Source organism: Castanea sativa, chromosome 1, assembly GCF_040712315.1.
Source record: "Castanea sativa cultivar Marrone di Chiusa Pesio chromosome 1, ASM4071231v1".
NCBI classification, from domain to species: domain Eukaryota; kingdom Viridiplantae; phylum Streptophyta; class Magnoliopsida; order Fagales; family Fagaceae; genus Castanea; species Castanea sativa.
In genome coordinates, this window is record NC_134013.1 from 22285938 (window position 1) to 22313881 (window position 27944).

Below are 27944 nucleotides of genomic sequence, written 5' to 3' on the forward strand. Positions count from 1 at the left end.
CAATGCAATGTGCAGACAGTGTCTGCCAGACACCCCATCTTCTGCCAATATGACTTAAGTCTTTATTGCCCAATAGCAACAAACAAGGGACCCATTACTAATATTATGGCCAACAATACATAAAAATTCAAAAAAAAATTAATTTATTAATTAAAAAAAAGGTCTAATTATGCAAACACGGTAAGAATTTTTTTTTTTTTTTTTTTTTTTTTTTTTTTGAGAGAGAGAACACGGTAAGAAGTTAGTAGAGTAGTTTATCTACAATTCTTCTCAAAATCAGGTGCAAAGTTGATCCTATATCATTGTGTAATTTTTGCTCACTATCAACATGATTTTTTAGACTAAAGGGAGTTTTTCCATTAAAAATGAAGGATTCTTTTGAATATTATACTTTCTTTTCCTTCGCCACTAGTTTTTTGTTCCATTGGATTTTTTTTTTTTTTTTTTTTTTTTTTGGCAAGGTTTAACGAGGCATAATCTCCTTAGTATTAGTATTGATGTCATATATAGTCTTGTGGAAATGGCTACTCTCCTCGATCTGCTGTCAGTGCCTAATAACGAACCTCCAATTTTTATGGTTTAAAAGCTGAGGAAAGCAACTGGAAAATTTTAGCCTTTAACAGTAAATTAGTCTTAAAATGTTGAAGGTGCCAGATGATGTGTGAGCGAGAGAGAGAGAGAGAGAGAATATAGTTGCGTAATTAGAAGAAACGTCCGTGACAACGCTGGAAGAAATTGGGTCCAGGGTGACAAAATTGAGCGCAGCTGGGCCTCAGGCATAATCTCCTTAGTATTAGTATTGATGTCATATATAGTCTTGTGGAAATGGCTACTCTCCTCGATCTGCTGTCAGTGCCTAATAACGAACCTCCAATTTTTATGGTTTAAAAGCTGAGGAAAGCAACTGGAAAATTTTAGCCTTTAACAGTAAATTAGTCTTAAAATGTTGAAGGTGCCAGATGATGTGTGAGCGAGAGAGAGAGAGAGAGAGAGAATATAGTTGCGTAATTAGAAGAAACGTCCGTGACAACGCTGGAAGAAATTGGGTCCAGGGTGACAAAATTGAGCGCAGCTGGGCCTCAGCCATTTCAGTCTAACATAACAATCTTTTCACTAAAATTTATATAATTTTCAAATTGTAACCTCTGAAAAGGAAAACCAATTCCATTTAATTTTAAAATGATTTCCAAAAACATCAGTTCTAACCTCACACAAACAAGGCTCCCTGAACTGAACTGAGTAGCAAACAAAAACCAATTGGAGAAAAAATATGAACACGAAATAACTTAACCCAGTGTATGTAAAAAAAAAAAGAAGGCTGTCTCGGTTCTTCTCTTCCCCCTTTGTTCCAAGAGATAAATAAAGTGAGAACTTTTGTTACTTTCAGAAAAACTCCTATGCTTCCTCGTTATCCTCTACCAGTATCCTCTTGCATGCTTCGTAGCACATGAAAGAAATCCCAGCGGCAGGAACCAGTTTCATGCAGCTAGGACCAAGCCCTCTATATAAACCTTGGATCCCTTCTTGTTCAAGTATGCTTGCAAGTGCATGGAGGACATTCTTGTATACCTGTCTTCCACTGAGAGCCCCTACCTGCATGTGCTTGCGAGCCACCTCAAGTGGGAAAGTTGCGCTACTTGAAATAGCCCCAGCAGCTGACCCAATTAAAAGGGTTTCGATGTTGCCAATCTTCTCTTGCTTGAAAATTTTACGATAGGCTTTCCTTAGTGTGTCATAGGCATAATAATTGGTGGCAGCGTATGGAATTACCCCGATAAGACTAGGTGTAAGGCCTCTGTACAGTTCTGCAGGCCCCTCTTCTCTCACTATTTTTAAAAATGCATCAAATAGACCACTGTAAACACCCCTCTGCATAACAGACCACTAAATTAACAACTACATTCATATTGGAGATAGAAAAACAATTTCTAGTTTGGATCTGTGTACCTCTACGGTCAGTCGGGTCTTGAGTAACTCCAGAGGATATGTGCATATAGTTGAGCTAACTCCAGCACAGGCTCCAGCAACTAACGATGCAGGAATTGGCAGTTTGGGCTGTTCCCCAGGTTTGGGTGACAAGTTCTTGTTGACTGTATCATAAGCAAAAAGCTGGCAAACACAGAGTACTACAAACATTTAGATAAAGAGGAAAATAATAACGTCTTTGGAAATTTATCATGCCCTTCATATTCATATATAGGGGCAAGTTTAAGTCCTAATTTACTTCTTCCAATTGGATTACTGAAGTACCACAGAAAAATGTACTATTTACAATTGGTTTTCACTCAACAAATCCAGGAAAGACCAATTCAGATATAAGAGAAAAAAAGGGGAGAATAACTAATAGTAATGGTAAAATAACTAATAGTAATAGTAATTGAAAAACTTATGCTTCTAGGAGGTGTGTCAGTGTTCAACTGCAACCACCAATGGTTTCTACCCTCAGAAGTGCACTATGCGATCTTCTTCTTTAGATTGAAACATAAGTTCTACAAAAATGATGTTTACCATACAAAAAGAAATTAACAGTTTTCACTGAACAACCAAAGCTTGTTTTGAGGACCGTGTGATGTCCTGCCAAAAGCATCTCACTATAATTTAGGAGAATTGATTTTCAGAATGACAAACACAATTAATTACCCAGTGAGGAGAGTTTGGATAATTAGAATGAAATGAAGAATTACTTCTCCAGATTGGTAATGTAGAAGGGTTTGGTCACAGCTATAGGGACAACATCATTAGGGCAGAGGTACCTGGGTTTTGCAATCCTCCCAATATCATCAGTTTTTTTTTTTTTTTAAAGGTGTGAATTGAGTCCAAAACAAATTGGCACCCTAATTTTTTTTTTAAAAGAAGTTAATTCTCAAAACTACCACCATAGAGCTATGGGATAGCAGAACATATAAAGGGACAAATTAATCACTAATGATGAAGGGAATGGCATTGTTCATGGGGTTTGAGAAAGGCAGGCAGGATGGCAACCAGTTCTTCTGTTCTGTGTAATTAAAACTACAGCAGGATAAGCGCATCAAGAAGTCAACTTTGGATCACAGAAGCAAAACTAAAATAAGGTCCGCTAAGTCCGAATTCTGTTTATTTATGAAAAACTGTCAAAGATACGCATGCCACAGGAGCTGAAAGAGCATACAAGGTAACCTTCAAATCAACAATGACCTTCAAATGTCAAACTATAAGTAGATAATTTTTTATTTTGATTCGTAAGAAACACACATATCCAGTAAGTTTTGAACCCATGACCTCACCTTTGAGCCAAAGCTTATATATATATATATATATATATATAAGCATCAAATTCATTTAAAATAGCTTGGAAAGCAAGGATGATATTAGAATTTTACTGAGAACACATATACAATTATAAACATTCATAATTTCCAATACAACCAGGACTTGCAAACAAAGTGAATATAAGTTAACCTTATGTCATATTAACTATGAAAGTATCATAACAACTAGCATGCAGCTTTAGACACAAAACATCTTCTGAAAAGATAAAGATATTTAAAAAAATAAAAAATGGTGGGAACTTAAAGCTTTTTTTAATTATTTTTTTAACAAGTTTTGGTCCCAAGGGAAGGGGAAAAGGGGAAAAGGAGGGACTCAAACTAATGACCCTGTGGTCCCCAACCAACTGTGCTACCCCAGGGTTAACAAAGCTCTTTTGATGCATACAGAAATGTGCATAATGTGATGAAACATACATGAAATAGACAAGTTTACAAAAACACCACATCTTGTGAAAGCATGTTAATCGAAATGAAAGCATAAGTGAATTAGAGATATCCTCAAGCAATAGCAAGTTAATATGTTGAAGACAATTGATTGCTTATCAAGAAATGAGGAGCTGAGCATTTGACAATAATTGATATAGTGTCAATGTATAACACTTTGAATAATCCCATATTTTCCAAAAAATCATTACATGCTTCTTGTAAGTGATTAAATGCAATAAGGATTTGGTAACACCATTTGTTTTGTGTTCTTTTATTTTAAAACATATCATTAAAAAAATAAAAAACTGAAACTACCAAACCAGTCACCACCTCTAGCAATAAGTCGATAAGCAACTACCAAAAGAAACGGGGCGATCAATGCAGTTCCAGAATCCAGTCATCTTATTTTCATGTTCTGAGTTATACAAACAAAATAATGATATCAAGGAAGAGTTAAAGTAAAACACTAAAATATAAAACAGCTAACCTGAGCATATATGCCTAACTTGATCCTAAAGTTCATGGCTGCAAGGTATAAACAAAAAGAACACATAGTTGCAGAATGTATAAGCAACCTAACCAACCAACATGGGAATCAATGTCTAAATCAAACTAAGTAAACCAACAAATGAACACAGCAAAATGCAAACCAAAGAATCAATCAAGCACCACAAAAAACACCATTGTAAAACATAGCTCTAAAATTAAAAGGTACCCAATTAGAATCAGTACCTCTATGGCCTTGCTAGGCGCAACCCGAATGACATTAACCAAATTACCCCTAAACAAGCCCTGCCACCCATCAGTCTTCATAATATCATTGAACACCTCAGTAGTAGAATGTCCACTACTCCCCACCATCAAATGAGTCCTTATAGTCTCCAATGGCGCCACGGCGGTCCTCGATATTGCCCCAGCTATAGCGCCACTTATCAACCGCCTAAGTGAAGGATTTGACACCTTAACTTTCAATTTAAGGCCACCCTTCTTCTTACTCTTCTCAAGCTCCACCACCTCTTCCTTGACAATCCGAAATCCTTCAATGGATGACACGTACTTGGCGTACAAATCACTGTGCGGCACTTTCACGCCGCCATTGTCTCGGGAATCTGATGGATTCGGCGAAACGCCGAAACCCATTCCGACCTGACCAACGCTGGCGAATAAGCCTCCTGGGTGAAAGTAAGGAGACCCATCTTGGAGATTCCACGGACTTGGACAACCCAAATCACAAACAGAGAAAAACCCATCTCGTTTATCATCAAACAGTTGGATTCCTTTCTTCCTACCCATTTATAATCAGAAAATTGTTGGTTTTCTTTGCCTTTTTTGTTTGGGGTATTAGTAACTAACAACAACAGCTAAAGCCATTGTTTTCATGGTCTCGAGTGTTTGGCAGGAGGGAAAGATTCGATTTTGGCCAAATGGGTATTCAGAAATTCCATTATTTTCTCATTTTGAGAGAGATATAGATAAAAAGGGAGTAAAGCAATTTTGAAGAAATGGGTTACGTTATTGGTTTGGAGACAAAGAAAAAGAGAGAAAGGAAGTGTGAGATGATAGGGAAATCAAAGTCTCAGGTAGGAGGAAAAACAAGAACAAAGTCACAAACAAGTAGAGAGAGAGAGAGAGGAGGGTAGGTAAGTGATGAAAACTCTCAGTCTCTCTCTGTTTCTGTGTTGATGTTATTAGGTTTTTATATATTATAGCCCACCATAGAAGGAGATTATATGTTGTTTTAGGTTGCTTTTTTACCTTCGCTGATTTTCCTGTCTCTCTTGGGTGGGTGGGGGGAAAGGCAAGGGGGGTTAGGTTGTGTGAGGTTATTGTGGAATCAAGCAAAGGAATATGTTGTCACAATTTACAAATAAAATTCACACAAGATTTCAGTATTGTATTGTATTGTGTATTTGTATTCAACATGATAATACATATTTGAAGCAAAAAAAACATGATAATACATAGAGATATATGGGTTTAATTTTTTTTTTTTTTTTTAATTTTGCAATTTGACTTCACTCATTTGTCTAACAAGTTGTCGTTAGACTAGACACTTTACAATAAAATACTTCATGAGTTTTTTTTTTCTTCTTTCTCTTACAATTTTTTTTTTTTTTAGATGGTTCTCTTACAAAATTTGGATTACAAACTTGACACTTCATTTTCATATTTGCAAATTTCTTTTCTATACTATAAGTTAAGTATTAAATGACTATATAATAATTATTATTTTTGTTATAACTCCAAAATTCTTGAGTGTCAAGAAGAAAGTAATAAATAATTTATTGAAATAGAAAAATAAGAAGAAATAGTAAATTTTGGACATAAAGATTTTAATGAAGAGACGATTTAAATTGTTTCTCAAACAAAAAAAAAATAGATGCGATTTAAAAAGATTATGAAAATGATGATAATATTAATTTGGATTATTGAGATTTCGTTGATTAGGTAAAATAATAAATAGACTCTCAAAAAAAAGGTAAAATAATTAATAAAATATTATTATATTAGCTCATATTACGTATATCATATATTATGAATTTTCAATTTGACACTTTTGATGTGGATATAATAAATATTTTATAAAAAAAAAAAGTAAAATAGTGAATAAAATATTATTGTTTTAGCTCATATTACATATATCATATATTATGACTTTTCAATTTGACACTTTGGATGTGGATATAATAAATATTTTATTTTGAAATATTTAGTTAGTTTTGTTAAATATCATTAAATAATTGATGATTAAATTAGTCATTAATTGAATATATTTCAAATTTCTAATAAGAATATTTTTTTAATATATATATGTGTGTGTGTGTGTGTGTGTATATATATATATATTAATTTTATAAAGTATTTGTGTTTCTTACTATATGAATAATGCTAAAAATACAAACTATTTTATAAAAAATTTTACAAATTGCTGATGTAGTGAGTGATTATTGGTAAATAAAAAAATGATATTAACAATGGGCCTAAATGAAAACTAATAAGAAGTTGGTCACATTAATATTTTGTAAAAAAATTGTAAAATAGTTTGTAGTTATAGCATTACTCCTTACTATATATGATATGATATTATTTTAAAGAGAAATGTTATATCAACATTTTCATAACATTTTCACAACAAATCATAGGTGGTAGGTTGTTACTTCTTGTTATGGATGGGTGAAAAAGTAATTTAAGTTGTGAATTCAAATTAGAATCAATAACAATTTATCACCTATAATTTATTGTGAAAATATTATAGACGTAACATCTTTCCATTTTAAAAGATAAATTCACGTCTTGACAATTATAGTTTTTTTTTTCATTTTTGGTAATTTGGTCGTAAATTTCTTTTTTGGAAGGAAGCCATTGGTTTGCAATGCAGATAAAAACAAATTTTGCATTTGCCTTCCCTGATGTGTCATAGACATGATTTGAGACTAGATTCAGACTACAAACTGGCCAAAGCTGTCCTACCAAAAGTTTTCCCAAGGCTCATTTTTTTCCTGTAATAATTAATTATTTTTAAATTTTAAATGTTACTTCCTGATTGACTTTTTTTTCTGATTATAAGAAGAATTGACAAAATTGATTTTTAATTATATGAGTTTGATGACAACATTGATACTTTAGTACAGAAAATTAAAGATTATTAGATTAATAATTAATGTTCTCTTCATTTCTACTTTCAAGTAATTGCCTACTTGGTTTTGTATGCAAAATTTGCCAAATAGCGTGATTTTAGAAAAATTTGAGGAAAGCAACACACCACCGAAACTATTTTGTAAGTTATACTGTTTTGAACTCGAGTTTGCTAAACTCGAATTTCAAAAACAGTCCAACTTACACAATAGTTTCAAACGCATACTATGTACCAAATTTTTTTCTAAAAATCTATTATTTTGCCTGGTTTTGTAACTGTAAGACGGAGTGGGAAATAAATATTTTTGATGAAATGGAAATCGTCAATCAAGTAGGTTCGTCCAGATGAGTCAGCAACCTCGTCCCTATGTCTGTAATTGTCGTGAAAAACCCTCCTTAGGTGGTCACTGGTGTGGTGTCTGCCACAAAGTCTTAGATGATAAAATCAATGTATAGAAACTTTAAGAAAGTATGAGAGCTCAGAATATCAAAACTACGGCGTATTTGTATATTAGGATGTGTATCTGAGAATGTACCTTGTCTAGTTCTGAGGGGAGTTTATATATGGCTCCATTGCTTCTAGCCGTTGTGGCCTTTATTGTGACTTAGCGCTTCTTTTGTAACACCTCTGGGCTCATTAATGTGAGTTTTGATGAGCTTCCAACGATCTGATAGCTAGTTTGTAACTGACTGAGGTATTGAATTCTTTATTAATGGCTTGCCTTCCTTCGTCCACGAGGTGGAGGGGTGGACGAAGGTGCTTAATGGGTTCGTCTGGGTAAGGAGGTTCGTTGGGCCTATCAATTTTCATCTTGAATTTGTCAAGAAAATTAGGGAAGAGAAATAGCAAAACTAAATTTTCTTCTATCTTTATTTTTAAAAACGTTGTTAAGGACGTAATTTTTTTTTCTACAATTTGTTGAGATGATAAGTCATGAATGATGTATAGTCAATGGGTTCCGGTTAGCTCAACTAGTAAGGTGCTTTGAAATTGGGAGTTCAAATCCCATTTACAGTAAAAATGAATTGATATTTTGATTTAATGAAAAAGATAAATCATTATGGATCTAATGTCATGAATATAATTTTTATTGTATCTAAATTTATAGAAAATAAAAAAGAGAGACGTTTAGACAATCACTTCTAAATGCACCTTCAATTAACTTCACTTTTATTTTCCACAACTCATAACTCACCACTTAAATAAGTTATAGTAAAATTTATTCTATTTTATTAAAACTTGAAAAATAATTTGACCCTATTGTTTCCTTCTCTTTCTTCAAATCAAACCGAATGTCCATTGTGTTAAATGGATAATGTATTTTTTTTAATTCCATACTCCACAGCCCATTGCCAGTTGTAAGAGTTATTAATGGAAAGAAAATGGATTTTTTTTTTTTTTTGAGAAACAAGAAAATGGAATTAAAAGCTACTAAATCAAGAACGAACTAAGTTAAAATGTTTAGACCACAAGATATAGAAGATGTTATTATTTTTGGGACACATTATAGGATCTCTTATTTCATAATCTAATAATTATTTTTTAGACTATAATCAAATGATTTATTTGTGAACTCCATAGTTTTTAGTAACTTATTTGCACAGTATTTATATTATACTATATTGTATATATATATATATATATATATATATATATATATATATGTATGTATGTTGATAACTTTTATGTTAAATGTGTGACCAAAAAAATAGCTAGAAACTAACTTATTTTCAAAATAACTAATTATATTAAATTTAAAAAATAAAATAAAATAAAACAAAATAACTAAAATAAAAAGCTAAAAGCTAAAACTTTTTCCAAACAAACATGTCGCATAAATTTTACAATTCTCGTGCTAACATTATAACTTTCAAGAAAGAGAAGCACAATATTAGACTACAAATTCTTTGTAAACGATTAAAATCAATCATAATTAAGGTCACTCACAATAACTTCTAGCTATTTGGGTAGCCAATATTTTTCAAGGAATTTTGATAGATACAAATTTTTAAAACAAACATTTATAATTTGGTCTAGCTTATTCAGGTTGGGGTAATATGGTTCCTATGGTTTTAACTTTCAAATCCCCACATACTATACCCCCATTTCCCTGACCAAATTTTGGAGCCCACTGCAAGCTATGGTGAATATAATTACATTTACAATGACTCAAAAAAAAAAATGACAAAAGCAAAATCAAACAATTTTTTTAATGTGGGACTTGCAAACTAGCCATACCTATTTGTCTAGTTTTTTAGGTAACCGATTCTTGTACTACAACAGAATAGGTATATGATGAAATTGAAAGTTAAGTATTGACAAACCTCCTTAGATTCAATCCCAAAATCTTACCGTTATGATGGCTGCTGCTGAAAGTTAGGTTTGCCAACAGCTAATGCATATTCTTTAGAAATTCTCAAAACATGCTTTTTTTTTTTCTTTTTCTTTTCTTTTTTTCATGAGAGGGATTTTGCATTTTAAGTTTCAGTTTTTTGTTGGATGATACAGTACATATGTTTAAATTAAATGTCATATGCTGATCCAAGACAAAGAGAAGCACGTGCTTATGTCCCTTCGGGGACATCCGATAAAAATAGGAGAAGCACGTGCTTATAGCAGTTCAACAACCCACAGCAATATTAAAGACATCTATGTCAATAAGTCAAAAGTAAAATTTATCCTTTTCAAAAAAAAAAAAAAAAAGTAAAATTTATCCTAGACTATGTGACCGTTTGGCAACTGCGTAAAACGCGTTGCATTTTCTGCGTTTTTTTTTTTTTGTTTCCCGGACGCGCGTCTGGTACTGTTTATGGTCCATAAACAATGATTCTAAACTTATGATCAATGCCAAACACGTAAACAGTAATTTTTTTTATTTTTTTTATTGTTTTCCGTTTTTATTGCACATGCATTTTCGAAGAGGAAGAGTGTCATAAGAAAAATGTGAAACTAAAAGAGTATTGACTATGACTCATTCTTGTCACATTCAATGATGTCAAATCTGGTTCAAAGCTCAACCTGAACATTCCGTTTATTAGTTTACGTAGGAATTTTTTTTTTTTTATTAATAATCGTAGGAAAACTTGAATCTATGGGGTAATATGAGATGACAATCATAACTTTTTTTTTTTTAATGATTTCAATTGGTTTAGATCCAATTTTGAGAGCCTTCTTATGTGGAAAGGAAAACACAGAGTCCACCTATAAATTTTTTATAAAAAAAACTAATTATTGACCCACAATTTTAAAAATTTTCTTATAAAGGATCTTAGGTCAACAAACATATTAGGTTTTCCATATATACAAATAAATAAATGTACCAAGTTTTTTCCATATATTATAAAAATTAATCTTTGTTATGCACGACTAGTTATAAACATCCATATACACAGTCACTTAAAATCATATCTTGAAAACTAAAATGAAAAACAATTTCAACATTATAAACACATTTCAACTGATGTGATGCATGGGTGTTAAGATCATATTTTGAAAAGTAAGATGAAAAACAATTTCATCATTATAAACATGATTTCAACTAATGTGATGCACGAATATGTAATAATCATAATCTATTATAGCATTCTAAGAGCATCTCCAGCAGCTTATCTAAATTTTTGTACTGTTTGGATAATGAACAATAATATTTAACTTTTACTTACCTACTTTTTCAAATACACTTTCCAACAGATTCTCTATCTTTTTCTTCATCTCATTTAAACATTATTTCTTCATTCATTCTTTATTCATTTTTTTTAACAACTACAAATCTTCCAACATTTTTTTTATTCAATACCTAATTATTATAATAGAAAAAGAAAACGTTTGAAGTATGAATAGTAAAAGCTACAGTGTTCTCTACTTGTAAAGAAGCACTATAGCAATTCTAATCTAAAAAATGGAGATGAAGAAGCTGTTAGAGTGGATTTTTAGGGTGTTTTCTCTCTAAAATTGGTTTTAAAGAAGCTATTGGAGATGCTCTAAGAACTTTAAGTATTGAACCTTAGCTAGATGTCAGGCTGACCTTAACGTTCTCTTTTTTTTTTTTTTTTAGAAGACCCCATTCTTTAGTTCAACATCGGGCATGGTGTTTGGCACATTTCCTTTTTCTTAGTCAAATTTGTCTTTGGCAAGTGTAAATAAACAATAAAAATTTAATAAAATTTCAGCTCCGATTTTCAGTTTTAACAGCACCGTCTAGTATGGATCTGGGGTCCCAGTTTACGTTTAAACCAATCGCACCATTCAAGAGTCAAGTCTAAATCAATCTTCATTGCAACCAGTAACCACGAAGGACATAAGATAAGAAACACGCAGTTTGATGATATAAAAGAGAGGACAAAACCATCCAAACATTCCAAAACAAGGAGGTGATAACAGTAAACTTGGAAACAAATTTGAATTTGAATAGTAAGGAGGAAGTAGTTTACAAAAATTCCTAGAATAAATATGACGACAGCTAAATAACTTCACAAAACAGTAAGCCAATCTAAGAAACACTACTATAATGTCCATGATAGAACCAACTTAACAGCAACTGCACCAAAGCTAAACTGCAGGAACATTTCACTTCAGCTCTGCTCCTCATATTCTAAAGCTGCCTCCTCTTGAGCCGCAGCCATCAACTCATCAAACTTCTCTGACTTCCCCAGCAATATTTCAATCTATCAAACAAGATGACACTAATGTCAGAAAATTACAGGAGTAAATGAATTAAAGTGTAGTTTGGTGACAACTTGATATCTCTATTTCACAAGTTTGCAATAAAATCTGTGAAATGCATTCTCATTCTAATATTTCTTACATGTGAGCCCCATTTAGATTTTGAGGCCAAATAGCTCTTTTGGACATGGTTTTTTTTTTCCTTTTCTCTTTGTTTCTCTCTGGGTTTCCTACACCTCTGTTCGATTTGGGCCAAAACCCCAAACCACATGCATATCTTGTGGGGTCTTTTCTATCAGCATTTCATTAGAGAGCCACTCAATGAGTATAACAACAAATACGAAGGCCAAGGCCAAAGTGAAACATACATGGCCAAACTCGCTCCGAACCAACCCAAAAAGAGGGAGAGTGAAAGAGAAATTGTGTTAGAGAGAGAGAGAGGCAAAAAAAAGAGAACTAGACAGAGAACAATAAGTTGCAAAGAGAGAAAATGAGAAAGAAGATGAACTAGTAGGGATATTTTTAGGATAAAATGAGAGAGAGAGAGAGAGTAGATAAGAAACAGGTAAGCTCTAAACCCACACAACCCAAGATTTAACCCAACTAAACTCAACCCCTATCTCTGAGTCAAATCCATGCCCAATGAGATCCAAATGCATTTTAAATTAATTCATTACCCAACACGATACATTCAGCATAATTACTTTTTAATGAGAACTTTCATCATAATATCAAATGCAAATTTCTTAGAGACATACATTCTGCCATAATGCATTAATTAGAATACATTTACTAGACTTCTATCCACTTAAATGCATTTTGACAGTAGAGTTACCAAATACAACCTATGACAATTGACTAGAAGAGAGATGAAGCAACCCTCCTACCAATATGCCAAATCCAAGCCCAAACCTCTAGACACAGAGTGGTCACTTTATGAGAAGATAACATGTGCAGTTATGAATGAGAATAAGACCGCAATTGCCAATCATTAAGTCATTAACACCATCTTTTGGAATCATAGCAATCCAATTAGTTGACTAAACCAGACATTACTTGGAATGTGACTGAATTATCACCTACTCCAAGAAAGTCAATAGCAAGGATTAGCCATAAAGATCTTATGGGTTGGCAATAAAAGAATGGATGACCTCATATTGTGTGGATCTATTCTGTCATGCGATATTACTAGTGAATCTAACAACAAATTTTAAAGTTTTCTGGCATATATTATAGTCACAATATACCTTCGCTTTTTGAATGGGTCTCCCTCCTGCGTCCTCCCTCATGTCAACAGTGGAAGTCATGATCTCTGTAAACGTTATATTTTTATCATAATTAGATTAAGTATTCTAAGTGTAATTTAAAGAAGAAGGTTTAGTGGCATAGGTGCAAGAATCTCACTCTTCTCAACAGCCAATCCATTGTTCTTAAGGATCTCAGCAATGGTAACCACTGTGGCAATAGCTGTAGATATAATATAGAAGTCAATCATTTCGAAATCAAAATTTCCAACAATACAAACAATGAGTGTATTTCCCCACTAATGTGATTTAAATATTACACACGAACTCTGCACAATAAATAGAAACAATGAAAACCTTCTACTATTTTCCAAGTACAATAGTCAATCCATGCTTCAAATGAACATCTTACAGATGGTAGAGCTAGTATATATTAAACCATACAAGCTGAAATAAAGAATCTAACATATGTCAGAGTTTAACAGAACATAGTAAATATGATGGTTTAATTCCTAACTTGCTTTTAGCAAACTCAACCAATTCCAGTTATCAGCAAGAAAAGAGCTGAATTCTAAAATATTAAACGCAAAAGTAGAGAGAAGACATATTCTTCCAACATGTAAAAAGTTTCAATTATCAAAATCAAAACAATGACTTTCATATCGTTTTGCTAGAACTATAAAATTATACTATGAAACAAGCAAAGGTTAACAAAGAGAATACCCATTCCAAGAGCAGAGAGTTCCACATCATTGTGCTGCTGCATGTATCTCTGCAACAACAATTAACAATTACAAAATTATTATACAAGGACAAGCACCAAACGACCACTACATAAATCCGCCCCTGTTTATATCAAATCCACACATACATACATACATACATACAAGGAACATACAGACAGTTCATAAGAAATACACTGCACTAAAATGAAATGCAATTTGGGTATTTCTGCACATGCTATATCAATTAGTCCTGCAATAATTAAATGATTATTTTAAATGGTTCCTAGCTTTAGAAATAAATTAAGCCCAATCTCAGAAAACACAAAATCATAACACCCAATCTATTTTCCTGCCACACACAAACTAATATTTCCTCTTATATATTTTATATTTTCAAAGCAAAATAAGAAAAATCAAAACAATGGTCTGTGCTTCAGAGAGAGAGAAACGCCACAGCGGGAAAGAAATCAGAAATCTTCTGTTATATGTTCTTCTATTCTATTATTCCTTGTCCACAATTGCATGTTTTCTCAGCAACCAAACAGAAACATTAGAGAGAGGGAGGGAGAGAGAGTTACCTTGGCAAGATTGACGTAGAAGAAGAGGGGCTTTTTGGTGTTGGAGACTTGGATGCGGTTCTTCTTGTTAGATGAATCGGTGATGTTGAGATTGTTCACTGCCTCCGTGATTCCCTCCATTCTCTCTCTCTCTCTCTCTGGTTTCGTATGGATTTTTTAGCTTTCTAGAGAGAGAAAAACGTAACCCTAACCCCTAATACTAACTCTAACTCGCTCTCTCTCTCTCTCTCTCTCTCTCTCTCTATTATTATATCGCTGAAGAGATTGGGACGAAGACGAAGGGTTTTAAAGGCTCACAAACAAAAACCCTTTGAACACCTCAGCTCTGGGTTCGAGGGTTTTTCATATGTCTTACTACGTCGTTTTGTAACACATCTCGTTTTTGTGCCCATTGTGTTTGTTGTCCTGTGGGCTTTCAAATTTGACATTTCTTTGGTTTTTTTTTTTTTCCTTAAATTACTATAAAAATGGGTCTCACGCGTGATCACTACCTCCACACCACTTTGCTATTGCACTATGGTGTGGGAGTAGGACCACCTGCGTACTAATCAAATTTACAACTCATAAGTGTGATGGGTCACAAAGACTTCCTACCACTAAACCACATCTCTAAATAACTTAAATTGTATTGGATTATACCATCTCTAATAAGTAAGTTGTATCCACGAACATGGTCACCGACTCACTGCCCACCCGTTACCACATGCATAATAGAAGAATTGGTGTTGGTCATTGTGTTAGGTTTGAATTTTTTTTTTCAATCAAATTTGACTTCTTTGTGCTAGAAAAACACAAATGCAATCCATAGTAGTTCTAAAAATCAATCAAACTCAACTTATTGGAATTGAGTTGAGTTGTAGGTTGAACTTATTTTGTAAAGCCTAAGAAAAATATGGCACTTTCACAATTATCTATTATTATATAAATTATTATAATTTTTACATTCCGACAACATTTCCAACTTCAGTAAAACTAAATCTTAAAAATCCAAAATAATTCGAATTAACAAATGAAACTAAGACTCATCATCCAAAATAATACATTTTTCTTTAAATTGTTATTTTGGGGGTAGAATAGTCAAAACACGCATTTGAAACTAAGACTCATCATCCAAAATAATACATTTTTCTTTAAATTGTTATTGTGGGGGCAGAATAGTCAAAACACGCATTTGGGCCTGGGGCCTGATTTGGTGGAGCGAATCTGTCAGAGCAGAGCCTTTGAAGCCCATAAGCCAGCTCTTGTTAGAAAGGTTGATGGGGTTGTCCGAGCAGGGGCATCTCCTCGACTAAGTCAAGTGAAAATCATGTAACACGTCATGGTGTTTAGAGAGAGAATTTTGGAAGGTCTGTTGGGTAAAGATATGTTCCACATAGCTATAGAAAGGAAGAATGCATGAGAAATATCATGGAAAAAGTTGTTACCACCGTATTAAAAACTTTGCACCTACCTCCTTGGCCGCATTAATGGGGAAATGACCTCTGAACAGTAACAATTAGCCTTACCGCTATTGCTTGGAGACTTCAAGATGGCGGTGGATGGGATAAGTATCTAAATTAATGATTTGGCACATACATGGAAGAGAGAGAGAAAAAGGAAGGGAGGATAAAAGGAGAAGGAGACTGTACAAAAGACACCCAACTGTAATCTAACCGGGGAACAAAGAAAGAAATACAAAATCATTCTCGAATTACGTCCGAGGAGACTTTTTGCTATGTTAATGTTTTGATGCATGTGTGTTGCCCATCTAGGCTCGTCATTCATATTATCCTACGTCCTTAAAACCTAGGTTTCAAGCCCACTCTCTATAAATTTATTGTTTTGGGCTGGATCCTTTCGTACTGTTGGGTCCAAGTGCAAATTGTGTCCTTACCGTTGTTAATAATGAGTTTGGTCAGGTCGAATTATTGATTGATGTGAGAAACCTTTAAAAATTGAATATTTCACTAGAGAAATGGCGGTGTAAGAGGGCCTTAATTTATTTTTTGTGTTTACACAAACTTCAAAAGTGAAAGTTTCTAACAATGACAATATTTTGGGGCATTGATTCCATTGAAGTTGGTATAATTTATCCAAATATAAATTACTTAAATTTTTTAAAAATGAAAATTGATTTGCTAAAACATAAGAGTGCATGAGTACTTTTTTTTATGTAATTTTTTATATCCACATGTATATTAAATATAAGATTCTTTTCTGATTCTTTTTATTGCAATATGATTATTTTCTTTAATACACATTTTTATTTTCAAGATATTGTATTAATATTTTGTAGGATTGTCTTAGTTTTTTTCTTTTTTGGCTCACAATAAAATGGGGAGGGTTATTTATTATTTATTTATAATTTGATAGTTTTTTTTTTATATACAAGATAGAATTTCTACTATAGCCTAATCTAAGTGTATATGTGTGTGAAGCTCCCTCCTAGAGACTCGAACCCCGACCTTTGCCCACCCCATATCCCACAAGCATTTATACTCGTGGAGTGACCACTGCACCAAGCGTGTACGGTGGTATAATTTGATAGTTAAATGAGAGGTGATTTGAACCCAAGTTCTCTTCTATAAGAATATTGGGTAATACCATGGAGCAAGGCTCTTGGCAACATAGAAATGTTTGAGTTCTAACATTTTTGGACTACGATTTTTTTCCTGATGTTTTTTTTTTTCTTAACTTTAAAAATTATTTTAGAAATTCACTTGTTAAAAATTTGGAATTTTCTGGAAGTGTAATTACAAAAATGAATTACAAGAGGAAAATGAAAATTTTGACATAGAAATATTTCAGTGAACCGCAGAAAACCAACCTAAACTATGTGATACTTATACTACATCCCAAACTCTGAAAGCTTGTAATCAGCAACATAGTTATAATAAATATGTCAATATGCACTTTACCAATTTAGTGTTTTAAATTAATCATATGAGTTGCACACAACTTTAAATGACTCTCAAAAGGCAAAATGATATATTTGTTGTAACAACTTGCACTTATGATTTGTTGTAAAAATATTGTGAAAATGTTATGAACATATCATTTCTCATTTGATTTTCAATAACTAAATAATTAAAACGATAATTCTTGTTGCACATCTATGCGTAGCATCCGTATGTTTGAAATTGTGTCTTCAACTCACATTTTTAGTTGTTCTGTTTGCACACAATACGCAAGAATCGCTGCCCTAACTAAAATGACCTCACCATTTCTAAAAAGTTTAGTTTTAATAAAACTTCCCCAAACTCATTCTTCCTAGAAAAGCCAACACTTTGCTTTTTGATGTGGCAAAGTCTTCACTATTTTTAAATTTAATAAATAAGGTATAGGAAATTTCTAAAATCCTGTATCTTGTATGTGGGCTTTCAGTTTCTTGTAGCAGTGTTTACTACAACAGCAACAAGTATCAACATCCAGGAATATTCCAAGAATCTACCTGTTGGTGAGGAATTGAGGATATTGCATACATGATCAAGCAGTCGTCAATACTTCCGTGGAGGAAGAATTGTCTCATTTATTATACACCTATGCATGCATAGGATTTTTAGTGCTAACTGTATTTGGTCTGAATATAAAAGGGCTCCCAATAGGGTAAATTATTGAGTAAAATTTAGATACAGTTCCATAGGAGCAGTTCATCAAATTTAAGCATATAATTACATTATATTGAATTATCCTTGAAAATGATAACATGGTGCTTTATTGATTACTACAACCACGTGTATCAATATAATTGAGAATAACACACCTAAGAAACTGTATCTTAATTTTGTCCTTAACAAAATTCCCAATTCCTGGTGACCAATCTCTAAAACTATGATTCAGTATCAATACAAATGGTGGTTCAGCCTTGATATTCAGGTCAACATATTAAGAGCGTGCTCTAAATTAAGCATCATAAAAAATTCAGTGCTTATACAGCATGGTAAAATTCGAATTGCATACAATGACAAACTAGAAAGATGATGTGAAATAATCCCTTCAAGCCAATCTCTTTACTCTGATATACAATGAATAATTCATAACTTAATTTTTATTCCACCATCATACCGAATAATAATATCTAAGAAACCAAAGAATAACAAACTTGTTTCTTTTGGAGCACTGTAAGCACTTCGCATAAATAGTTTCTATATGCTCTTGACAGAATTCATCACAATACTACACAATAATGACATCAGACAACATACAAAGGGTTTTCTCTCGGGTTTTGCTCCATCAAACTCCCCTACAGAACATAACTTAGATTCTGTAGACAACATTTTTTTCTTTTATCGTAGGGGGAATATGTAGAAGATTTTGATACCTGAATTTCTTGTTATATACACAGCAAGCTTCAATAAGAGAGATGGCATATACCACAAGAAAATGGTCTTAAAATGAACTAACAGTTAATGCCACATTGACCATTCGCGGCAGCCCTTGCTGAGCTGGAGATGAAGGGATCGATCCGCACCCATAATAAGGAGAATATGGAAGCAAGAAGTATAGACCAGACAATGACAATTGTTGGGGTACGATTTTGCCTACCCAACAAACCCTTCAAGAATGGATACAGATGGGCAATGACCCATATGGCAAAAAACAGCTTGCCGAAGAGGGGACCCCAAGACTGGTATCCACTGTTTATGGCATATGAAACACCAGCAACAATACCTACCAAGTTGATAATAAGGACTGTGGTTGGAGGGATGAGAAGTGATGTCCATTTGAACACATAAAGCTCTGCAAAGTCCCCATCTTCATCAGATGCCTTTGAAGTGACAGTGAAGTTAGTGTCAATCCCAGCAAGCACCTTCAAGAGCCCTTGGAAGACCGCAAAGAGATGAGCTGATGTACCACCAATGACCCAGAATTGTTCATTCCTCCACCAGTCCTCTATACTGACCCCACTCCACCTAAGCTCAAGAATTCCAGTAGCAGCAATGGAGACAAAGAGGAGAATAAACCACATGCTAGCAAAATTACTTATCTGCATAAAATAAGCAACAGAAACAAACAAAATTTTAACTTCCCAAATTATCTCCCGCCAAGTCAGTGGATGCAGATATACCAGAAATAAACAAATGTGATGCCTTGAAAGATTCACCTCATTAATTTGTTATTAGGCCGAACCATCACTCACCTCAGGAATGATGAATTTGTTAGTGAGAAGGCAAAAGGCAGGAAGCATACAGTACGCAATAAGTGGGATTGATGTAAGGGGATACACAATAGTATTTATGTATGCCAGTCTCTCCAAAGGCTTCAGCCTCCCATTGTAGCCATACCACAAGGGGCAATGCCTACTCAGCAAAATCTCAATTGATCCCAAGGCCCATCGAAGAACCTGGTTTAACCGATCAGAAAGATTGATTGGAGCAGACCCCTTAAATGCCGGGCGGGGAGGCATGCAATAGATTGAGATCCAACCACGGGCATGCATCTTAAACCCAGTTAAAATATCTTCTGTGACAGAACCATAGATCCATCCAATCTGACAGTAAAACAAAAGGCCTGATTAAATAATGCATAAGCACAACATCAAATCAGTATCTAACTGCTCGGTTGTATATTGACATACTTACCTCTTTTCCCCATTCAGTCTTGTCTTCATATCCACAGCTGATAACATGGATTGCTTCCTTTAAAAGGGTCGCAGGGTTGGTTGTAGGTGGAATGCCTCCTTGTTCCATGAAGGTGGCTGCAATAAAAACTGGAGACTGACCAAAACGCTTCTCTAAGCTCTTCTGAGACATAAGAAGTGATCTCTCATCATCATACCCTGCAGAACAAAGGGAACGTGGTCACGGACTTTTAATATTACAAAACAAGGATTATTGGATTGACAATGATTTTTTTGTCAAATTAGGGAAAACTGCTTCTAAAGAAAACCAACCTTCAACACCCTCCTCGATGTCTTCCATATTGAAAATGGGAATAGTGGATTCAGTTCTTTTTACTGCCCTCTTCTTGTCAATGTATTTCTTATTGCCGTTCTTTCCCTTCTTTCTAGAACCACAACAACTCTTGACAATAATGTTTGGTTCCAAATCTTCCTCGGTTAAAACTGGATCATACCCATATAGAGCTTGCCTGTTGAAACAGCAACCAGTTCCCACATAGACAGGACCCTGGATGCCATCCAGCCCTTTCAAGTTGATCTGCAAAATACAACGATTACAAGATTATACTTAACCAAGCGCAAGCACAGTAAAACACTATGGAGAAAGAATTTGTGATCAAACATCCAGTGGAACCTACATCGAAGAAGACGATATTGCGGTTAGCATATCGATCGTGCAAGTCTATGCCATCAAAACGCTGTGGGAACTGTACATAACATGTCTTCTTTCCATAAGCAGGATCCATCATGAAACACATGGCTTCTTTAAGAGCTTTGCTGTTATTAAAGTAGTGATCACAGTCAACGTTCAGGAGGTATGCACCATTGGTTAGGACAGCAGAAACTCGGATCTGAAAAACATTAGATATAACCAAGTCAGAAAACAGGGATTAAACATCCTTCCTATCACAACAAACCTCCCGTATCCATCATACAACCACTCACATCACTGGCAAACTATGGTACAGAGTGGTGGGATGTCTATTTACTAAAGATGTAAGAGAAATCTTTTTCATTTAGTTTGTTCTCCATTTTGGTTAACATCAGCATCTACTACTTAGCATATGAGCCATGTTGAAATTGGTCAATGGAATAATGAGGCTCATACTTAAATAAAATTTATTATGGGCTTGTTTAGCCCCCATATGTATGCAATCTATTTGCAACATCCAACCAATGGACAGTTTCTGTAAATGTCTAAGGCAGTCCATAACAGCTAAAATTAAAAATTCTATGATAATTAATTTTTTTTCTAAGTAATGATAATTGAAATCTAGTGTAGTCATAAGAGTTACAAATCACAAGACTGCACCACCTACAAAGGAATAATTCGATGGTTGTAGATGACTAACCATCAAATTTGTACTTCCTTTCATACGAATGAGTGGAGGGCAAGGTCGTGAGTCCTAAACCTATTAGGGTGCGTGTATAATTTACTAATCAATATGTGTACTGTAACCATCAAATCACTACATTTAAGGCCTGCAGTAGACATACCAATGCATTCATTGCTCCGGCCTTCTTGTGATGCTGGAAGCCAGGTCGCTTTTCACGAGAAACATAAACAAGTCGTGGTAGCTCATTCCCATCAGTATCAAGCCCGCCACTGTGGCCTAAGAACACCTATTCTTCCAGTCAATAGAAAATTAAATCACAGCAAGAATATAAATAAGTCTAAAAATAAATCACCTGGAAAAAATGATGATACCTGAATCATTCCTGGATGATCCCTAGGATTGTTTCCAGGCCATGGAGTGCCATCTTGCATTGTCCAACCTTCTTCTGGTGTCTTTTGTGCTTTGGCCACTAGGGCATTGATTCGTACCTTGAATTCTTCATATTCTCTCTGTGAAACAAAATGGTTTGTAATGTCAAAAACAGTGAAGTTAGTATAATCTTCTTATTTAAACCATCTACATTCTAACACAAGGCACAAAGGCAAAACTCCATAATGGCATTTTCTTTTGACCCAATTTTTTTTCTCCTTATCATTCAGGAAAGACAAAAATTTCAGTGTAGCAAACATTCTCCAGAATTTCTCTAGAATTTCCTTATACAGTATCTGAAGGCCTTAATATCTGTTGTGGGCAACTCAAATTTTGCTCCAGAATACAAATAATGGAGTAAATAATGTATGAATTTAATATACACACACACACATTGTCATTATAACATATGTTCATGTCAAAAGTTTCATACTCCCCACCCACTATCATGGCCCATGGGAAGAAGGAGCCATTTGAGCTAGCACCCATTCTCCTTTTAAAAAATTTTAGTCCTAATCACCTTTTGAAAAACTTTTAGGGCCTATTTGGACGGAAGGGGGAACGAGGGGGAGAAGAGAGGAGGGAAGTAGAGTAGAGTTGGCTGAAAATAAGCAAATTTTGGGTCAAATCTACTCTAATCTACTCCCTCTCCTTCACCCTCAATCCAAATGAACCACTAAGCTTGAGAGATGTTTCAAATCTCACATTGATCTCATCAGCAATTTTATCATTTAAAAAAACAAAAAAAAAATTGACAGCTTCAAAAGCCCCACACCACAGTAATCATAAAGTTTGCATATCAACCATGCACCCCGTAATATGATAAGGAAAATGAAGTTATTTCCAGCAAGTTATCACAAAAATAGAAAGATATAGATCCAACATGGCAGCACACACTAACCTTCATCGCCCGGCGCTCTTTCACAAATGAAGGTTGTATTTTGTCTTTCAAGTAATCAATTTTCTGGCAAAAGTAAAACTCAGGGGCCCTAGGCTCAATGTTGTGCTTCTTGCAAAAGGGCACCCACTTCCTTGCAAACTCCGCAGTTTCAGAAAGGGATTCAAAGGTCAACATTGCTGAACCATCATCTGATACATAGCAAGAGACCTTGTCAACAGGGTAATCCACAGCAAGTATGGACAAAACGGTGTTTGCTGTTACAAGAGGAGGCTCTTTTAGGGGATCCACTGTACTAACAAAAATGTCTACAGGAGCCAGCTGAGATGGTTCTCCTTCCCTATCATATCTGTGCAACATAAATGATGATTAACAGCAAAAACAGACTACTTCCTCATGTTCAAACACCATCATAACTAGAATGAAGTTAACTAACCTCAATGTAAGCCTGTCAAGATAGGTCTCACGGTTAATTGGAAACCATTTTGGGAACTGATCCAGAAGCCAGGATAGAGCAAACCAGATCTCACAGATAATTGATGTTAGCCACAACGGGTATGCGTCATTCACTGGGTGAGTAACACGGTATTGTAAGAAGAAGCCCAAAATAATAAGCCGCAATATGATGACAACGCGATAAGGTGTCAGGTACGAGGAAGCGATGGGCACCACGCGACTCAAAGGTTGCCGAGCATCATCAGCCCTGTGACAAATGAAACTATCAGCTCACCAAAAAAGAAAAAATCACACAAAATAATGTTAACCAACTACATTGGCAGAAGAAGCCACTCCATTGTCAATCTACAGAATCAAAATGCATAAATCCATGCTTCAACATTATGTCACTGACTAACTGAGCATTGAACATAATGGAATAATATTATATATATTTAGTAAATATGAAGTAATTGATGGAAGGAAAATTTGAGGGGTACAGGCTATTAACAAATATGATAACAAAGACCAATACAGGATCTTAAAATTAATTTCATGCATTAAAAATATAGGAAGCTTGATTCAGATACTACTCAAGCCAAAAGAAAAGGCCATTAATACAATGTGGTGTCAAAAATTATCAATCAGTATTCAGTAGTCAAAACCATGCATCAGGGAAATATTAACAGTAAATAAAGAAGTCATGACAGCCAAGAGAGCATGAGAAATAAAGATTTTGAAAAAAAAAAAAACAGGATTCTAACATTTGCAGTTCTTCTCCATTGGAACCAGTGCCTTCCAGGTCTCCCTTCCCTTCAGTGTATCTACTGGTCATCTGCATCATATTTTTCTCCTGTTTGAGCTTCCAACCTTCAACCCTTTCCTTCCAGTCAACATTTCCAAGCCCATAAGAATTCAAGTCCTTTGATGGGTCCACTATTCTCACCTGAACTGTAGAAACAGATGATATTTGGTAAAGTCCATACAAGTGATATAGAAGCTTGTTTGAGGATTTCTGAATAAATAAACTAAAGTTACTTGTCTACCTGGCTGCCTTGGGTCAATATAAGGAAGGGAATGAACATTCTTTTCTGAGGGTCCCAAAGGACCTGATGTGGTTCGCACAGATTGGTTGTCAGGTGTAACACATGGAATTTCACCAGACATCTGAAAACATATTTACATATTAGTAAAGAGAAGGTTCCAAAACTATATCACTGGCATGATCAATTGCAAAAAGCATGCTAGACATGAACGTTTTAATTGTAATTGCAAACTTGTAACAATTAGTGCAAGTGACAAATCCGGTATATTTTTTACATGCAAGGATTCTGTCTATGTTTCTCCTTTACAATTATGATATTTTACGGAAGTTCGAAGATAAATTTCCAAAATAATATAGATGAAATTTAACCACGGAAACCTTAGGATGCAAATCCAGAAATTATGCATCAGAGATGTGAATGTAGAAAAGAGTCAGGGATTGTTTGAATTGCCTACCGGCTGCCCATTGGTGAGGAGGGGAATCGGTTGTTGAGATTCATGTCTCGAGGAAGAAGAGTGTTCAGCATCTTCCCCCTGCCACTGGCGTCTTGCCTTGCTATTTCCTTGGGTGTAATTGAACTCATTATCTAGATCATCAATATCATCCTCGTCATCATCTCCATCCACTCGAGGACTCCCTGAAATACAGACCTTATCAACTTTCATTCCAAAACCTACAACCATAAATTAATAATGGACTCGCCGCAAGCTAACCTTTGTGCCTCTTATATCTAGTCTTGCACTGGGGACAAGCCTGGTTCCCATCTTTCCGCTCATACTCGTAACAAGGCCGGCAAACAGGGAAGGCACATTCATTGCAAGCGACAAAGACATCACCAGTAGCTGTAAGGCCAACTGAATCCCCACAGATCTGACATATTTGACCATTCAAATTCTTTAAGGGCTTGGGCTGCATTGTACAAAAACAATGTGAGAATCAGAATTATAGAAAAGAAAAGTAAGCCAAAAGAGGGTAACGTACAACACAAAGCAACTATAGCAACTTTACAATCTAGTTATGATTTAATTAACTAGCTCTATTTTCAATAATAATTTCTGATGATCAAAATGCAATGGCACACCATTTGCCACAGCAACTCACAATGTTATTCTGTATTCATTGCTTAATTCAGAATACTATTTCAAAAAAGATATTGTTACGACTGAATAATCACATTCATGTTTCACAGAACAAAATTCATGTAAACCACATAAGTATATCCTCATCCCAGATCAACGCAGCTAGAGTAGATCTTGGATATGTAGCTGAAAGAATGAATCAGTGAGTGAAAGTCGAACAAAATAAAGACAAGAGTCTAGTGGGTAATGGGTGATCTCATCTAAGATTAGCAAAAATGGAGTTAAATTCCACTGAATCTGAACTATCAAAATATCAGCTTGAACACTAACAAATCAAATCAAAGTACTGTCAATAGTTTGAAACCAGCCAGCCCATAATAAGTCTGACTGAATATCAAAATCAGCAATTAATTAAATTTTCACCCAAATAAATTCAGCTATCAAAACATCAAATTTAGTCTTATCTAACAGAAATCAAAACAGCGTTCAAATTTAGAAACCCACATGAGAAATCCCCAAAACTAACCAAAGATGCCACTACCCATCAGAGAAAAAGCATCAACTTTGAGCTTCCACTCACTTCTACACAGTCAACACCAAGATCCACAAACTCACACACAAACACAGTGCAGGAAATGGATTGGACTAATAAGGGAGTGAAAATCGGAAATGGGTAAGTAGAAAAATCACTGACCCCACTATCGGAATCGTGACGAATCCGGACCAGCTCGTTCCTCTTGTGTGACCCAGCCACCATTCCCGCATTAGCTTCCATGTTGTGTTTGTTTCCTCAAAATCCTTTTTGTTTCTTTTTTCAAAAATCAGAACATACAGACAGATCCGTAGTGTTGTGGGTTTGAGAGAGAGCCAAAGGCTGTGAATTCTTCGCCCATTCAAGACGCCATTCCTCTCTCTCTTCGCTTTTTCAAAATCTCAGTCTTTATTTGTTTGCTCTACAGTCCTCTTCACTACCAGCTCTCCACATATCTATCTAAGCTGTCTCTTTATCATTTTGGTTTTTTGTTTACTTTGATTATAGAAAATCTTATTTAGTTGGAACGAAAACTTTCCATTAAATAAAGCTTAAAAGATAACTGAAATAGTACTGACAACCCATAAATTATACCAAAAAGTACAATGAAACTTATAAATAATAAATAAAAATAAAGTTAAATAGTAAAAAAAGTTGACTTTTTTAACTAATCTTAAACTCATCCCTTATTGTCTTTTTATCTCTCTTTGATTTTTTTTTTTTTTTTAAATAATGATCCACCGGCTGGACATGTTGCATGTATATAGGAGCACTAGTATTGGTGGTGCTAAAAATTTATATTACTATTTTTATTACCACCAAATACCAAAATGTGACTACATTGATGGAGCCAAGATCATATTTTTTTGGCTCTATAGCTACAGTATACATCTACTTTTAACTGTGCACTGTAACTCATAAGAAAAAAAAATTATTAAACTGTTGAGTTCACATTACTTTTTAATAAAAAAATATATTTTTCTCTTTTTCTCCTCTCTCTTTTTTCCCAAGCTCTCCATCTTCAGTTATCTCTTCCTCCATCTCCCCTGCCTAGCTCTAACCATCTTTCTTCCACAGCTCGCTGTGGGTGGTGACATGGAGTAACAAAGAAGAGAGTGACCCAACATGGAAATCGTGGTGACGATCCCTACTACATAGAAAACCTTGTTCAAACCTAAAACCTACGGCATCAACAAAAACCCAATGAGGAAAGTCACCAATCCACAAAGCATCAGAGCCAACGAAATCCCCAACATCAAAGACAAAAACCCCTGCCAGCGTTATTTGCGCAACTGTTGCCTCTGCCAACAACCGTCTCCACGCCGACACTGTGTATAAGAAAGCATAGAGAATCCAAGGAAAGAAACAAAGTGCTAAAGAGAAAATTGGAGATGAAGAAACTTGTATTCAACTAACTAAAAATGAATTTGTACATGAAAGAGTCTTTATACAAAATTGAGCATAAACTAATTTCCAAATTATGTGGAATCTGTTATAGCACGTGCAACAGGTAGTTACAACACGTGTGGAAGAATTACACATAAATACACTACTAAACTACTTGCAGTTTAATCAACAGCAACAAACAGTAAAATAAGCTACTATTGTTTAATGCCTAAATATCTTCTTTCAACTTCTTTCTTCTTTGCTTCGTTTCTTTTCTTCCTTGTTGATTTGTCTTTCTTCCTTGCTAATCTATACAACTTTGAAACTCCCTCTCAAGATGAGAACCAAAATTGTGTATATTCACAATGCTCATCTTGGTAAGTAAGGCTTTCAATTGTTGACCACTAAGAGCCTTTGTTAACAAGTCTGCTAACTGTGAATGTGTGGGAGTGAAGAACAGCCTAATGACTTTATCTTGCACCTTGTCTCTGACCAAATGACAGTCTACCTCTATATGTTTAGTCCTTTCATGAACAACAAGATTCTCACCAACGTATATGGCTACTTGATTGTTACAGAAAAGCATTGTAGGTTTTGGATGATATACTCCTAAATCTTTTAACA

At 34.6% G+C, this 27944-nt stretch overlaps 3 protein-coding genes across 3 annotated transcripts; all 3 read right to left on the reverse strand.

The window, feature by feature from the left end:
- Positions 1–1139: 1139 nt before the first annotated feature.
- Positions 1140–5451, reverse strand: LOC142621602 (adenine nucleotide transporter BT1, chloroplastic/mitochondrial). The gene is made up of 3 exons (XM_075794899.1): positions 4467–5451; positions 1948–2109; positions 1140–1869 (listed from the first exon to the last, which is right to left on the reverse strand). Exons 1-3 carry the CDS (start codon positions 5025–5027, stop codon positions 1396–1398), a joined length of 1197 nt encoding a protein of 398 aa, XP_075651014.1. The 5' UTR covers positions 5028–5451; the 3' UTR covers positions 1140–1395.
- Positions 5452–11742: 6291 nt separating this feature from the next.
- LOC142613616 (uncharacterized protein At2g34160-like) lies at positions 11743–14962 on the reverse strand. Its single transcript, XM_075786046.1, has 5 exons — positions 14581–14962; positions 14001–14049; positions 13438–13500; positions 13281–13345; positions 11743–12035 (listed from the first exon to the last, which is right to left on the reverse strand). The coding sequence occupies exons 1-5, from the start codon at positions 14698–14700 to the stop codon at positions 11943–11945; spliced, it is 390 nt and encodes a 129-aa protein (XP_075642161.1). The 5' UTR covers positions 14701–14962; the 3' UTR covers positions 11743–11942.
- Positions 14963–18521: 3559 nt separating this feature from the next.
- Positions 18522–26402, reverse strand: LOC142609936 (cellulose synthase A catalytic subunit 1 [UDP-forming]). The gene is made up of 14 exons (XM_075781665.1): positions 26097–26402; positions 25037–25232; positions 24779–24960; positions 24325–24445; positions 24043–24229; positions 23280–23546; positions 22847–23192; positions 21888–22025; positions 21677–21802; positions 20818–21030; positions 20453–20717; positions 20142–20338; positions 19700–20050; positions 18522–19546 (listed from the first exon to the last, which is right to left on the reverse strand). Exons 1-14 carry the CDS (start codon positions 26175–26177, stop codon positions 18959–18961), a joined length of 3258 nt encoding a protein of 1085 aa, XP_075637780.1. The 5' UTR covers positions 26178–26402; the 3' UTR covers positions 18522–18958.
- Between the last annotated feature and the right edge of the window lie 1542 nt (positions 26403–27944).

Coding starts and splice junctions, on each gene's coding strand:
- LOC142621602 (XM_075794899.1), bottom strand. CDS start 5,027: ATGGGTAGGAAGAAAGGAATCCAACTGTTTGATGATAAACGAGATGGG. Junction 2,110..4,466: donor CGCCTAGCAAGGCCATAGAG/GTACTGATTCTA, acceptor TGTGTTTGCCAG/CTTTTTGCTTATGATACAGT. Junction 1,870..1,947: donor AGACCCGACTGACCGTAGAG/GTACACAGATCC, acceptor TCTGTTATGCAG/AGGGGTGTTTACAGTGGTCT.
- LOC142613616 (XM_075786046.1), bottom strand. CDS start 14,700: ATGGAGGGAATCACGGAGGCAGTGAACAATCTCAACATCACCGATTCA. Junction 13,501..14,000: donor ACTCTCTGCTCTTGGAATGG/GTATTCTCTTTG, acceptor TTATATCTACAG/CTATTGCCACAGTGGTTACC. Junction 13,346..13,437: donor TGGATTGGCTGTTGAGAAGA/GTGAGATTCTTG, acceptor TAACGTTTACAG/AGATCATGACTTCCACTGTT.
- LOC142609936 (XM_075781665.1), bottom strand. CDS start 26,177: ATGGAAGCTAATGCGGGAATGGTGGCTGGGTCACACAAGAGGAACGAG. Junction 24,230..24,324: donor TATTGACCCAAGGCAGCCAG/GTAGACAAGTAA, acceptor CTGTTTCTACAG/TTCAGGTGAGAATAGTGGAC. Junction 23,193..23,279: donor CTTGACAGGCTTACATTGAG/GTTAGTTAACTT, acceptor TATGTTGCACAG/ATATGATAGGGAAGGAGAAC.